At 43.2% G+C, this 14,070-nt stretch overlaps 2 protein-coding genes across 5 annotated transcripts in view; one reads left to right on the forward strand and one right to left on the reverse strand.

The window, feature by feature from the left end:
* sh2d4a (SH2 domain containing 4A) overlaps positions 1–9,018 on the reverse strand; it is a 50,717-nt gene extending 41,699 nt beyond the window's left edge. The window contains exon 1 of one of the 2 annotated variants that reach the window (XM_084401484.1): positions 8,785–9,018. The gene's annotated coding sequence lies outside the window, so the exon portion shown is untranslated. The remainder of the gene's footprint in view (positions 1–8,784) is intronic. The other variant, XM_084401485.1, reaches the window with a different exon arrangement.
* Positions 1–14,070, forward strand: part of psd3l (pleckstrin and Sec7 domain containing 3, like) — a 126,458-nt gene that overhangs the window by 11,760 nt on the left and 100,628 nt on the right. For all 3 annotated transcript variants that reach the window (XM_084401477.1, XM_084401478.1, XM_084401479.1), the window contains exon 2: positions 10,649–10,760. In XM_084401477.1, the coding sequence (XP_084257603.1) occupies positions 10,649–10,760 (112 nt within the window). The remainder of the gene's footprint in view (positions 1–10,648; positions 10,761–14,070) is intronic.

The following is a 14,070-nucleotide window of genomic DNA, read 5'->3' on the forward strand; positions in this document are numbered from 1 at the left end:
GTGATGGATTGGCTGGATGGTCGTGTGTGATGGGTGGCTGGATGGTCGTGTGTGATGGGTGGCTGGATGGTCGTGTGTGATGGATTGGCTGGATGGTCGTGTGTGATGGGTGGCTGGATGGTCGTGTGTGATGGGTGGCTGGATGGTCGTGTGTGATGGGTGGCTGGATGGTCGTGTGTGATGGGTGGCTGGATGGTCGTGTGTGATGGGTGGCTGGATGGTCGTGTGTGATGGGTGGCTGGATGGTCGTGTGTGATGGGTGGCTGGATGGTCGTGTGTGATGGGTGGCTGGATGGTCGTGTGTGATGGGTGGCTGGATGGTCTTGTGTGATGGGTGGCTGGATGGTCATGTGTGATGGGTGGCTGGATGGTCATGTGTGATGGGTGGCTGGATGGTCATGTGTGATGGGTGGCTGGATGGTCATGTGTGATGGGTGGCTGGATGGTCGTGTGTGATGGGTGGCTGGATGGATTGGCTGGATGGTCATGTGTGATGGGTGGCTGGATGGTCATGTGTGATGGGTGGCTGGATGGTCATGTGTGATGGATTGGCTGGATGGTCATGTGTGATGGGTGGCTGGATGGCTGGATGGTCGTGTGTGATGGGTGGCTGGATGGATTGGCTGGATGGTCATGTGTGATGGGTGGCTGGATGGTCATGTGTGATGGGTGGCTGGATGGTCATGTGTGATGGATTGGCTGGATGGTCATGTGTGATGGGTGGCTGGATGGTCATGTGTGATGGGTGGCTGGATGGTCGTGTGTGATGGGTGGCTGGATGGTCGTGCTGGATGGTCGTGTGTGATGGATGGCCATGTGTGATGGATTGGCTGGATGGTCATGTGTGATGGGTGGCTGGATGGTCATGTGTGATGGGTGGCTGGATGGTCGTGTGTGATGGGTGGCTGGATGGTCATGTGTGATGGATGGCTGGATGGTCGTGTGTGATGGGTGGCTGGATGGATTGGCTGGATGGTCATGTGTGATGGGTGGCTGGATGGTCATGTGTGATGGGTGGCTGGATGGTCATGTGTGATGGATTGGCTGGATGGTCATGTGTGATGGGTGGCTGGATGGTCATGTGTGATGGGTGGCTGGATGGTCGTGTGTGATGGGTGGCTGGATGGTCGTGCTGGATGGTCGTGTGTGATGGATGGCTGGATGGTCGTGTGTGATGGGTGGCTGGATGGTCGTGTGTGATGGATTGGCTGGATGGTCGTGTGTGATGGGTGGCTGGATGGTCGTGTGTGATGGGTGGCTGGATGGTCGTGTGTGATGGATTGGCTGGATGGTCGTGTGTGATGGGTGGCTGGATGGTCGTGTGTGATGGGTGGCTGGATGGTCGTGTGTGATGGGTGGCTGGATGGTCGTGTGTGATGGATTGGCTGGATGGTCGTGTGTGATGGGTGGCTGGATGGTCGTGTGTGATGGGTGGCTGGATGGTCGTGTGTGATGGATTGGCTGGATGGTCGTGTGTGATGGGTGGCTGGATGGTCGTGTGTGATGGGTGGCTGGATGGTCGTGTGTGATGGGTGGCTGGATGGTCGTGTGTGATGGATTGGCTGGATGGTCGTGTGTGATGGATTGGCTGGATGGTCGTGTGTGATGGGTGGCTGGATGGTCGTGTGTGATGGGTGGCTGGATGGTCGTGTGTGATGGGTGGCTGGATGGTCGTGTGTGATGGATTGGCTGGATGGTCGTGTGTGATGGGTGGCTGGATGGTCGTGTGTGATGGGTGGCTGGATGGTCGTGTGTGATGGGTGGCTGGATGGTCGTGTGTGATGGATTGGCTGGATGGTCGTGTGTGATGGGTGGCTGGATGGTCGTGTGTGATGGGTGGCTGGATGGTCGTGTGTGATGGGTGGCTGGATGGTCGTGTGTGATGGATTGGCTGGATGGTCGTGTGTGATGGGTGGCTGGATGGTCGTGTGTGATGGGTGGCTGGATGGTCGTGTGTGATGGATTGGCTGGATGGTCGTGTGTGATGGGTGGCTGGATGGTCGTGTGTGATGGGTGGCTGGATGGTCGTGTGTGATGGGTGGCTGGATGGTCGTGTGTGATGGGTGGCTGGATGGTCGTGTGTGATGGGTGGCTGGATGGTCGTGTGTGATGGGTGGCTGGATGGTCGTGTGTGATGGGTGGCTGGATGGTCGTGTGTGATGGGTGGCTGGATGGTCGTGTGTGATGGGTGGCTGGATGGTCGTGTGTGATGGATTGGCTGGATGGTCGTGTGTGATGGGTGGCTGGATGGTCGTGTGTGATGGGTGGCTGGATGGTCGTGTGTGATGGGTGGCTGGATGGTCGTGTGTGATGGGTGGCTGGATGGTCGTGTGTGATGGATTGGCTGGATGGTCGTGTGTGATGGGTGGCTGGATGGTCGTGTGTGATGGGTGGCTGGATGGTCGTGTGTGATGGGTGGCTGGATGGTCGTGTGTGATGGATTGGCTGGATGGTCGTGTGTGATGGGTGGCTGGATGGTCGTGTGTGATGGGTGGCTGGATGGTCGTGTGTGATGGATTGGCTGGATGGTCGTGTGTGATGGGTGGCTGGATGGTCGTGTGTGATGGGTGGCTGGATGGTCGTGTGTGATGGGTGGCTGGATGGTCGTGTGTGATGGGTGGCTGGATGGTCGTGTGTGATGGGTGGCTGGATGGTCGTGTGTGATGGGTGGCTGGATGGTCGTGTGTGATGGGTGGCTGGATGGTCGTGTGTGATGGGTGGCTGGATGGTCGTGTGTGATGGGTGGCTGGATGGTCTTGTGTGATGGGTGGCTGGATGGTCGTGTGTGATGGGTGGCTGGATGGTCGTGTGTGATGGGTGGCTGGATGGTCGTGTGTGATGGGTGGCTGGATGGTCGTGTGTGATGGGTGGCTGGATGGATGGCTGAATGGTCATGTGTGATGGATTGGCTGGATGGTCATGTGTGATGGGTGGCTGGATGGTCATGTGTGATGGGTGGCTGGATGGTCGTGTGTGAGTGGCTGGATGGTCATGTGTGATGGATGGCTGGTTGGAGGCGATGGGATGAAAAATAAGCTCTGGAGTTTCAGAGGAAAATAATGAAGAATGGCATGAATTAATTTTGATTCCATGTTGATTTAAGCATCATAAATATGCTTCAGACGTAACTAGATCAGGTGTGTTTCATGTGTCTGGTTAGGGCTTCACCATAAGGAGGAAGAATGTTAAATGTGATGATACGAGTCTAATCAATTTCAGTAATTCAGTTGATTCAAAGAAAACGATGACACATCCAATACCTTCCCTAGTGATAAAGCCATCGCTGCTGTTTCTCCAGAGCAGGTCTTCTACTGAAGGGACGTTGTGTTGAAGTATTATCCACTATTGATGAAATTTAGAGTACAATTAACTTTTGCACATCAAGATGGAAGAATAAATCCTTCAGAGCTAACACACGACGTACCAGCTACGTCATTTTCATGCATTACTAATTGACAATACATGCTTGTAATTTAATTAGCTCTTAATATATAGGCTTAGTGAAGTGATAGACAGCGTAACTCGAGCACAGCACGGCACACAGGACAGGACAGTTCGCTTCTCTGAGGTGAGAAACGTTTATTTCGTAACAAGTTAGGAAAATAACGTTCAAATAATGACACTGACATACAGCCTGACAACACGTTTTTCTCTGGCACTCTTAGTCTTTACTTAAACTGCGTTCAAAATAATAGTCATTTTTACAGAATGACATTTCTTGACTGTTGTTTTGACTACACACTTTGATTACACACTTTGCGACCCACTCAAAATGGTTTTGCAACCCACCGATTGAGCAACACTGTTCTGAAGGAAGAGCCAGTTTAACTGGCTACTTTAGTCCTGGTTTGGGAGGAGGGTGAGATCTCCCCATACTTGCGCTGCTCTCATAGCATGTTGTGCTCGAGCTGACTCAAGAGGTTTGTTGTACTTTCCCTTTGAGAAACCACCCGCAACCTACATGACTGAGTGCACTCGGTTTATAACCAAAATACTCTCACAAGGTGCTTCCTTATTTTGACAGCAGGCTTGGCACCGCTTGGCCGTAATGACACACTTTAGTGCATTTTAGGGGCTTTTCCCACAGTAGCAACTAAATACTTCTGCTCTACTCATATTAAAAATGTACTTAGTTGTTCAGAATTAGAGATGCACCAATTGAAATTTTCTTGGCCGATTTCCGATTTTTTTGTTGTTGTTGTTGTTGTAATGCCAAATTTGATTTACGTAAGTAAAAAGACAGTAATAAAATAAGTTTCATTAAAAAAAGAATTTATAACAATAAATAAACACATTTCAAACAACAGCACAAATAAATGCAAGAGAGAAATGTAATAAACACGGCTTTAAGTTTTTGCAGGTGGACATACGGTATATTCAGGTAAGAAGTAAAGAAATAAAAATAATCAAATCTAAAATAACACTGGATAGTCTTCATTGTAAAAATTAAATGCAGATTAATGCATATAATTAGTTAAAGAAAGTTACTGAGCAGAGTCAGAGCAGTCTTTCGTTCTTTGATTAACATGACAGACAGAAGATGGTTTATTAGGCTGCTGTCACTTTAAGAGCTTATGCACAGATCCAGTATACTGATACACAACCTGCGTTATCTTTCTCAACTAATTAGGTTTCAAAACTGACTGTTTAACTGAATACTCGACTAAGATGGGCATTTTTACATAATTTTGTGTGTATTCGTGCGCTTGTTTTTTGGTGTGAACACGAAACCTGCGGGAATTAGTAAAATGATGCGCAGTACAAGCACTATTTAACCGGAGTGAATGAGACGAGTGAGTGACAGGAGTGTGTGTCACTCACACAGAGAGATTGCCTGTGGCGCTGGCAACATTACCGGCCCGGGCCGATCATGCGGATAATCTGCCGATTTCGGTCCCTGGCCGGTCGATCGGAGCATCTCTGCTTATGATTCTTATGTCTCTGGCTGATATGACAGTGGTCTGGGATTTTAAGGTGTCTCTGTGGGTCCAGTATCATGCAGACACAAAAGATTTATTCCTCAATTAAAAGTGAAAATGAGATAAAGGGAGTAGTATTGGGCCAGTCATTGGGCCAGTTGAAGCTAACAAACTCATTTTGGGTTTTGGGAATCTTTGTTACTTCATCTTTAAGTGTTGCTATTAATGAGACTCTGGCTAGTTTTACATCAATGCATTTGTTATTTTAAGTTGGTAGGAGTGCGACAATCTATATTCCATCTATACATTATTTTTGTAATTCTTTTCCAAGTTTTCATGAGTTTTCATTTAAAATGCATTTGTCTCTCCACAAAACCATTTGTAATGAACTAGTAAAGACAAAAAGATTATTCTTTTATTTTTTTTAAAGAAATTGGGAGCAGTTTCAGGACCTGACATGTACACTTTACCTTTTAATAAATGAATAGCCAACTCATACGCTTTACTATATATTCAGTTTGATGATGGCAGATAAAGCTCTTATTCTGATGGGATAACGGCCGCAGTTTTGCCTGAGATGTTATACTGTAGGTGATCACGACACTTATCTGAATTGTATTTTGATTGTAAAACCCTTTAAAATGGTGCACCATATTAAATGAAGTGGAAACCTGAACCGTGGTCTGCTCTAGCTCTTAAACGTGCTCAGAGATAGCGTGTTATTCCTCTATTCTCTGGGAGTAATTATTGAGTTAGGAGGCAGAAGATCACAGGCTGACACGGTGTCTATGGGTCTTAAATACATGTTCTTCCCTGAGGGCAAAACCTCAAGACTGCTCACTGTTATGACGAATCTGGATTGTCAGAATTGGTTCATCTTCATGGTTTTTCCCAGTTCGCCCCTACTTTGTGAACTTCTTGTCTTTAAAGTCCCCCTGTGGTGAAAATCCAGCTTTTAATGTTGTTTATATGTCTATATGTGGTGTTTTTAATGTGCTTTAAGACAAAGCATGTGTAAATTCATAAGTCGACAGACACCATTGCTGAGTATTTTCTCCAAAGACAGTCTCAAACACACGCTTTGAAATCGCTGGTGTTTCTGACGTCACAAACTACCTTGTAACCAATCAGATCAACGTGTGATCGTCAACCAGTGGATCTCTGAGCTGAGTGAGTGAGTGGAGGCGGGGCTAATTTGCATATTCATAGAACCGCGCATTCTAAATGAGTTGCGGCAGGTGGAGGACATACAGCGTCCTAAAATTCAGTTCAACACCATTGTTTTCTATGAAGGTACTCCTTGTGCCCTGGGACACGGAACCGTCGTCATTATGTTAAGCCCGCCCACCGACTCTATACACGATGTGATTGGCCTGACTAGAGTTTGGTTTTTCCAGCTCGCAAGCCACCGGAGAGTTGCTAGACGACTCTGCCTGCAAATCACATTTGCTGCCGCTAGGGTGCGTCTAGATTTCTAGGCTAAAAACATGCTGGAGAAGTTCGAAATGCTTTTTGTGTAGTTCATTATACTTTTTTTATGGAATGATGTTTATTTTGTGGCTTAAATAAATTACATTTTACTCAGACTGATATGTTTAGCTTGTCAAAAATGTAACATTCAGCTGTCGCAAGTTCATTGACTTGAAAATCAAGTTTCCTCTTTTACCAGGGAAGGAGTGGTTTTGATGCAAAAATCTTTTATTTAAACCCATGAAAATGCAGGTCCTGTTTTAAATAATAGTGAAAAAGCACTTTTTTAAACAGTTGTTCCAGTTTAGCAGATTTTGACTTCTGAAGGCAATTTGTCAGTATCAAGTTTGTTTGACAGCACGAGCAAAGCCTTGGCTACATTTACAGAAGTTTCGTAATAAATGTCACCATTTATAATCTTTCAGTTGGCGGAGTTGCACCACTTCATATCAACCTTCAAGCTCCTCATTGTCACATTGTTCTTCTTTTTAAGAAGTGCAAAGACCTTTGTGAAACTTTTGTCTGTAAGAATGAATGAAGTGTTCTGTTTGAACAATCAATGAAACCATGAGCCTTGTGACATAAAACAGTTGTTGCTTCATCTGAAGTGACTGAAGAAAAAGACATCTCATTCATTGAAGGAATTGTCAGAAAAATAACATTATTTGTTAATAATTTGTTGAGAATGTCCAAATAAGAATGTTCTTATGATTTTGAAAAACTTTTCATTTTAAAATTAAAATATCTAAAAATGTAATGTGGTGTAAGCATCATGTAATAACTAATAACCTATTGAAAAAAACTTGTATAGTATTAAAAATTAATAGAATAAATGTACTAAATTTCAATTTTTGGGGGAGTTGTACCACATGACATTTTACAACCTGATAGGAGTGACACAATATTGCATGTCATGATATATCGGAGTACAAAAATGCAACAATATGTGTTGTGTATAGTTCACTCAAAATAAAAATAACTGTGAGAAAAAATGCCAGTTTAGAGTTTTAGTGTCAGTACTACATTAAACTACTATTAAACTACTACATTATATTATATAATGTTGAATATAATGTGTAATAATGCAGTGGGGGAATATTTGTGTGTCCTGATAATGCCAGATGTCTGATGTTAGTAAAAAGTGGTCTACATTATTATAAATATATCTAATCAGTGACAGAGAACAAGCATATTCATCTAAAATAATCCTGTATTTTCAGCTCCAGAATCATGAATATTGTTATTCTGGCGTCTCTATTGTCCTGAGCTTTGGGTTTCAGCACCGAGTCCAAGACTATTCATTTACACACTCAATGTAACACCAAATTTAGCATTTTAATCAACAGTGCATTTATTGTGAATGTCTTGGAGTATCGCAATAATATCGTATCGTGAGTTCAGTATCGTGACATGTATTGAGTCGTGACATGAGGGTATCGCTACACCCTGATTAACCTGGGAGAGAGTAACCCGGTGCGCTCTGTTATCACTTCCTATTTTGTGTTTTGCTTGTTTTTCTGCATGCTGTGTTTGCAGTGGATTTCACCTGAGGATATTCTGAGCTGACAGCATTCGTTCCATTCCTGTGTCTATGCCTAAAAATGCTGTCCAAGCATCATCTCACGGGATTTTTAGCTGCCGCCGTAACAGGATAATGAAAGCTCAGTGAGTTTTCCTCATAACCGCTGCGAGAACATTGCATTCATTACGCTCAAAACGGTTTGAATGGAAACACATTCATTTCACAATGTTTTTTCCAATGGCCATAAGTAGATAACATTACTTACTAAACAGAGTTATCTCTGAGTGTTTCTATCTCCAATCACTGGTGACCTTTAAACAGACTCATGTCTTCAGTGGAGATCTAGTCAATAACTGAGTTTATCACTCTAGATTCCTGACGGGAAGCTGCTGTTAGTGTCAGGAATGGGATCCGACTGAAACATTCTCAGCTCCCAAGCTGACGTTAGACTTTGAGCTTGTTTTATAGACCGGTGTCTGATAAAGATGTCTGATTTCCACAGTTTATGAACTCTGATCTTAACAAACAAGGGAAAACAGGCAAGCCTAAACCCTTAGGTCAGATGTTCACTAATGCTCCTGACTTCTCTTGTGAAATTGAAAGTGGACAGCGTTTCGAGTTCAGTTCCAGTAATTCCTCATGCTCCGTCATGTGGCTCGAGTGTGGTCCATTACTCGCCAGATACAAAAGACACTGGTATTAAAAAATCAGCCGCTTCTGGAAACAGAAACATTCCTGAGGCGCCGGCATCGAGTCATAGTGACCGGCCTCCTGCGGGAGCGCCAGGAACGCTGGATTCACACTCACAGTCTTATACTCCTGCTGGAGCTAAGCCAACTGCTTATCCTAACATTAAAAGGTTCATTTACTCACCAATGGCCCAATTCTGTGTGACTGACTTTCTCCTGTGGAGCTCAAAGGATGTTTAGCACAATGTTCATCTTGTCTAGTCCTCAGGAGTCATATGTTCTCTGTGTGAGGTGTACACCAAAATACAACTGTTCACAGAAATCCTTATTTGCATTTCTAAACTTGGTGTGTTTCCATTTAGCATCATTGTTGCGAAACCTGCCTTCGACCACGCTTCGACTCAGTACATTTGAATATGTACAACTACAAAATAGATGAGAGAGCTGTGGAGGAGGGGAGAGACTTTCAATGAAAAATAACTTCTTCTCACAAAGCTATCATATGGCATTTAATATTCAACAGTAATATTGATCTGCCTGCACTGACACCATTGTATGAGAACTGAACTGAGCTGAACGATGACATCACAGTTTTCTCCAGAGTGGCTATATATATATATTATTATTACATGGCTTGGTTGAATTGTAATGTAGGATGCGGTGTGTTATCTCTTGATAACCGCTGCTAAGTATAACACACCGTTGCCGTGCAAAACAGAGCGTTGCTATGGACGCAGGATTCTAACCGTAGAGACGGAACAGACTATTTTCTTTAGCGGAAGCAATGCAATTGTTTTTAAATCAATAAGCGGGATAATGTAGAGCGAGGCAGTTGTTATAGCGAATAAGATCAGCCTATATATAGATATAGATATAGATAAACTAAATGAATTACTTTTTTACAACAAAAATGAAACACCACTGAACTTTCTTAAGCTGGACTGTGACACTATTTTCTTCTAGACACAAACTTTGTTGCAGTATTTTCCTGTTATCTCTGTAAAGCTGCTTTAAATCAATCTGTATTGTAAAAAGCGCTGTATAAATAAAGCTGACTTGACTTGACATGAGAAGATGAATATAGAGCACAAGTCATTTTGTTTTGACAGCGTCCATCATGTAAAACTCGTTTAAACTTGTGTTTCTTTCTTTCAGTGTACTTTGAGCTGCACTAAATTTGGAAGAATTCCTCTCTTTGGTAATATGCACATCTTTTGGTAACTGAAAGACTGAGGGCCCTATTTTAATGATCTAAGCGCATGGTCTAAAGTGCAGGATGCAAGTTCACTTAGGTCGGTCCGAGTCCACTTTTGCTAGTTTAACGACGGGAAAAATGGTCGACGCTCCCGGCGCATGGTCTAAAAGGGTTGTCCCTATTCTCTTCATAAGTAATGAGTGTGTTTTGTCTCTATTCTCTTAATGAGTAATGGGTGTGTTTTGGGCGTAACGTGAAATAAACCAATCAGAGTCTCATCTTCCATTCCCTTTAGATGGCAGTTGCGCTCGTGCCAAGGCGGATTCGCTATTTACATGGCGGAATTTGATAGTGGAAAAACTGTGTGTGTGAGGTTAAAGCGAGCAAGCAGACCATCTACGGGACAAAGTGTAGCACGTTGTGGACCCGCCATAGGCGCACGTTACTAACCCGCTCTTTAAATAACAAAAAAAATACTGCGCCATTAAGTTTAGACCAGGTTTCAGTTGGTCAATGACTCTATTCCTCAGAGTCTATTTCAGTTCCTCATAATAGCAACGCTCCAACAATACACCCAATCACACACCTGGTTCTCAGACCAGCAGCCCATGGGCGCAAATGCATTTGCTATTTAAACATCGTGGCGCAGGATGTGAAAATGAAAAACTGCGTCGGGCTGAAACTAGCAAAACACACTTGTAATGATAGGGGCCATAGTCTCTGTTCTGATCTGACGTCATGTCCTCCTGCAACTGATGATGAGCCGATATCTGAACCAGCCTTGTCATCCAGTTCAGTTAACATGATGTCAGTGTGTGAAGCATGTGAGGTTAACTGTGTCTTGTTCTTGCAGGGAGAAGCGTTTGATCGTGTCGGCGGCTCCTCTGCACACGCACAGAGTGTTGCCAAAGCCAAGTACCAGTTTCTCTTTGGAAACACAGAAGACACAAGCTCATCAGATTGCGGTACTTTATGTTCTTGCCTACTTTGACTTGCATGTGATGTATTGTATTCTTACACTAGACCATTTTCCCTATCACTTCTGTGTGTGATGCTGTATTTTCTGCTGCTAACTTTCTTTTCTTCTAATTGTGTGACATCTGTGTGGTTCCTCATAACGTAATCAGTAAAAACACTGATTTTTTTTAGTTTTTTTTAAAAGTCACTGAATCAACCTAAATACATCCATTTATACCAACACGACTCTTCATGTGTTGAAGCATATAGAAATAGCTCTTCAGATAACAACTGCAGGTTGCCACTCGATAGCAAACATAACGCTTTACTGGTGAAACTTGACGCCGGTCAATGAAGTGCATTAGGTAAGACAATAAATAGAGTCAATGGGGATATTTTTTATAATAGTAATAATAATAATAATACTCAGTCCTCATACATCATGCACTTTTGAGAGAGGCAACCAATTGGAGAGTAGATCCCTAAATTGTCATCAACATGAGTCACCACCAAAACTGTGATTATTGATGTAGTGATAACTATAGCAACATTAAGGCTTCAGCTGAATTCATTCGATGTCCGCTATTTTTGGCATGTTATCCAGCCAACGCATTTTGTCTGGCAACTGAAGTAAACAACTGTTGACTCATGGAGCGGCTGCTGGTATAAACAGCATATTTTCTTCCAGTGGTGCCATTATAACACTTATTATAATCATCTTTCGGCTGGTTTTTAAAAGTTATTTTCAGCATACAGTCATGTATTTGGGCTTATTTTGGAGAGACGTTTTTTTGGGCATGTCAGACCCAGTTTTTCTAGCAAGATCTGGCAACACTGGTCTTTCCGGAGAGTAATGTATGGGATTTCCCTAAGACGACGGGGCTCATGGGGAGAAACTTGGGTGAGAGAGAAGTTAGAACATACCAAAAAAAGATTCAGTGAAGAAACATACCTTTGTTTAGTATTGTAAAAAAGAAGGTGATGTCACTGTGTTATCGGCTGGTTGTTCAGATGTTATATAAATGTGATTTGTCTCTGATGTAGTTTAATTGTTTAATGTGGTTATCACTGACATGATTAATGAACTGTGCATACAGAACGAGATTAAACTCTCAGCAAAGACACGCTCCTCCAGGATCCTAGTGCTTCTGTATCACGGGTGTCATGCTTCAGTGGCGCAGCGTTCATGATGAAACCTGTTTCAGGAGGATTCATGAGTCACGAAGCTCAGAGGCTCACTGTTTCCTTGTGCTTCTACAAACGACACAGAAACCAGCAGAGCACAGCAACACCTTACATCCCAATCCATATAATCTCCTGTGCGCCTGAAGCTGTGCAAACTGCACACACAAGAGGGAATATTTCTCTCAAGCAAAAGAAGACTTTTAATGTTTGTCTTGATATTAATTGTTAAAGACAAGCCCTGCTTTGTTGGCTGTAGCTTTTAGTAAGATTAATTAAGAAACCAGTTTTTTTCTGAGAAGGTTTAACATGCTAAATCACGATACGTGATCAGTGTGTAAAAAATCATCTCCGAAAAGCTGCATCTCTCAGTTATCTGAGAATTGCATCTGCTAGAAATTCTTAGGATTGCAGCTCACAACCAGTGTCTCTCTGTCTCTCGGTCTCTCTGTCTCTCTGTCTCTCGGTCTCTCGGTCTCTCTGTCTGTCTCTCGGTCTGTCTCTCGGTCTGTCTGTCTCTCTGTCTGTCTGTCTGTCTGTCTCTCGGTCTCTCGGTCTCTCGGTCTCTCGGTCTCTCGGTCTCTCGGTCTGTCTCTCGGTCTGTCTCTCGGTCGGTCTCTCGGTCTCTCGGTCTCTCGGTCTCTCGGTCTCTCGGTCTCTCGGTCTGTCTCTCGGTCTGTCTCTCGGTCTCTCTGTCTGTCTCTCTGTCTGTCTGTCTGTCTCTCTGTCTCTCTGTCTGTCTGTCTGTCTCTCGGTCTCTCTCTCTGTCTCTCGGTCTCTCTCTCTGTCTCTCGGTCTCTCTGTCTCTCTGTCTCTCGGTCTCTCGGTCTGTCTCTCTGTCTGTCTCTCGGTCTGTCTGTCTGTCTGTCTCTCGGTCTCTCTCTCTGTCTCTCGGTCTCTCGGTCTGTCTCTCTGTCTGTCTCTCGGTCTGTCTGTCTGTCTGTCTCTCGGTCTCTCTCTCTGTCTCTCGGTCTCTCTCTCTGTCTCTCGGTCTCTCTGTCTCTCTGTCTCTCTGTCTCTCGGTCTGTCTCTCGGTCTGTCTCTCGGTCTGTCTGTCTGTCTGTCTCTCGGTCTCTCTCTCTGTCTCTCGGTCTCTCTGTCTCTCGGTCTCTCTCTCTGTCTCTCGGTCTCTCTGTCTCTCTGTCTCTCTGTCTCTCTGTCTCTCTGTCTCTCTGTCTCTCGGTCTCTCTGTCTGTCTCTCGGTCTGTCTCTCGGTCTGTCTATATTTCATTAGCTGACGTATTTAACTTAAATTTCCAAAGTATAATTTTTTTGTCCACATTTTGTGCACTAGATCTATATATGGCTTTATCATTTCAAACCTAAAAAATGTCTCTTTGCCAAATGTTTTGCTTATGCCTGTGATGTTTTTCTTTACAATAAATGCCACCAGCTTTAATATTTTATATCTTTTGACATTCAGACATTCCTAAGTGTCTAAGATTCAAGTGTCTAATCTTAATCTCACACACTGAACTGTGAGAGCTGTATTGTACATGTCACTCAGTCTGTAAGTCCTCTATAGTGGCCTGCTGCCCCCTGGTGAAGAGAGTTTCAGCAGTTTCAACAAACATGACTGATCTGCATCACAGTTAGATGATTCATGTTTTATAGACCCTCACATTTCAACCTGTGCATTAAAAAATACAATTCACACATGACCTGATTACACTTTTTAATTTCTGAATTAAAATAAATTTTTATAATTTTGAAATCGCATAAAGTAAAAAAAAATATCAGGGTAATATAGTTGTCCAGATGTCATAGAAAAGTTCTCAATACATTATGGAAAGAAAACCTTATTAAGTTTTACACATTCTTTTCATTGTTCGTTCTTAGGGGTAACAAAATGCTTATTAACCCTTTAGACCCTGAAGCTAAAATAGGTGTTTTTCACATATTTAGATTTTTTGACTGTAACATTCTAAAACAATGTGTTTTCTTCATGTGCAAGGTGTCATCTTTTTTCAGAAAAAAATTAGCTTTCGAAAAATTACAGTTATTGCCCATTTAATGTGTGGTGAGTTTGTAAATAGAATTCAAATATACAAAAATAATAAAAAAAAAAATCAGATTTTTATTTAGAAAAAAAAACAACAACTGAAAAATCACGAATGAAAGAAACTAAAACTTTAA

The sequence above is a fragment of the Rutilus rutilus genome, assembly GCF_951802725.1.
Source record: "Rutilus rutilus genome assembly, chromosome: 25".
Taxonomy (NCBI): Eukaryota; Metazoa; Chordata; class Actinopteri; order Cypriniformes; family Leuciscidae; genus Rutilus; species Rutilus rutilus.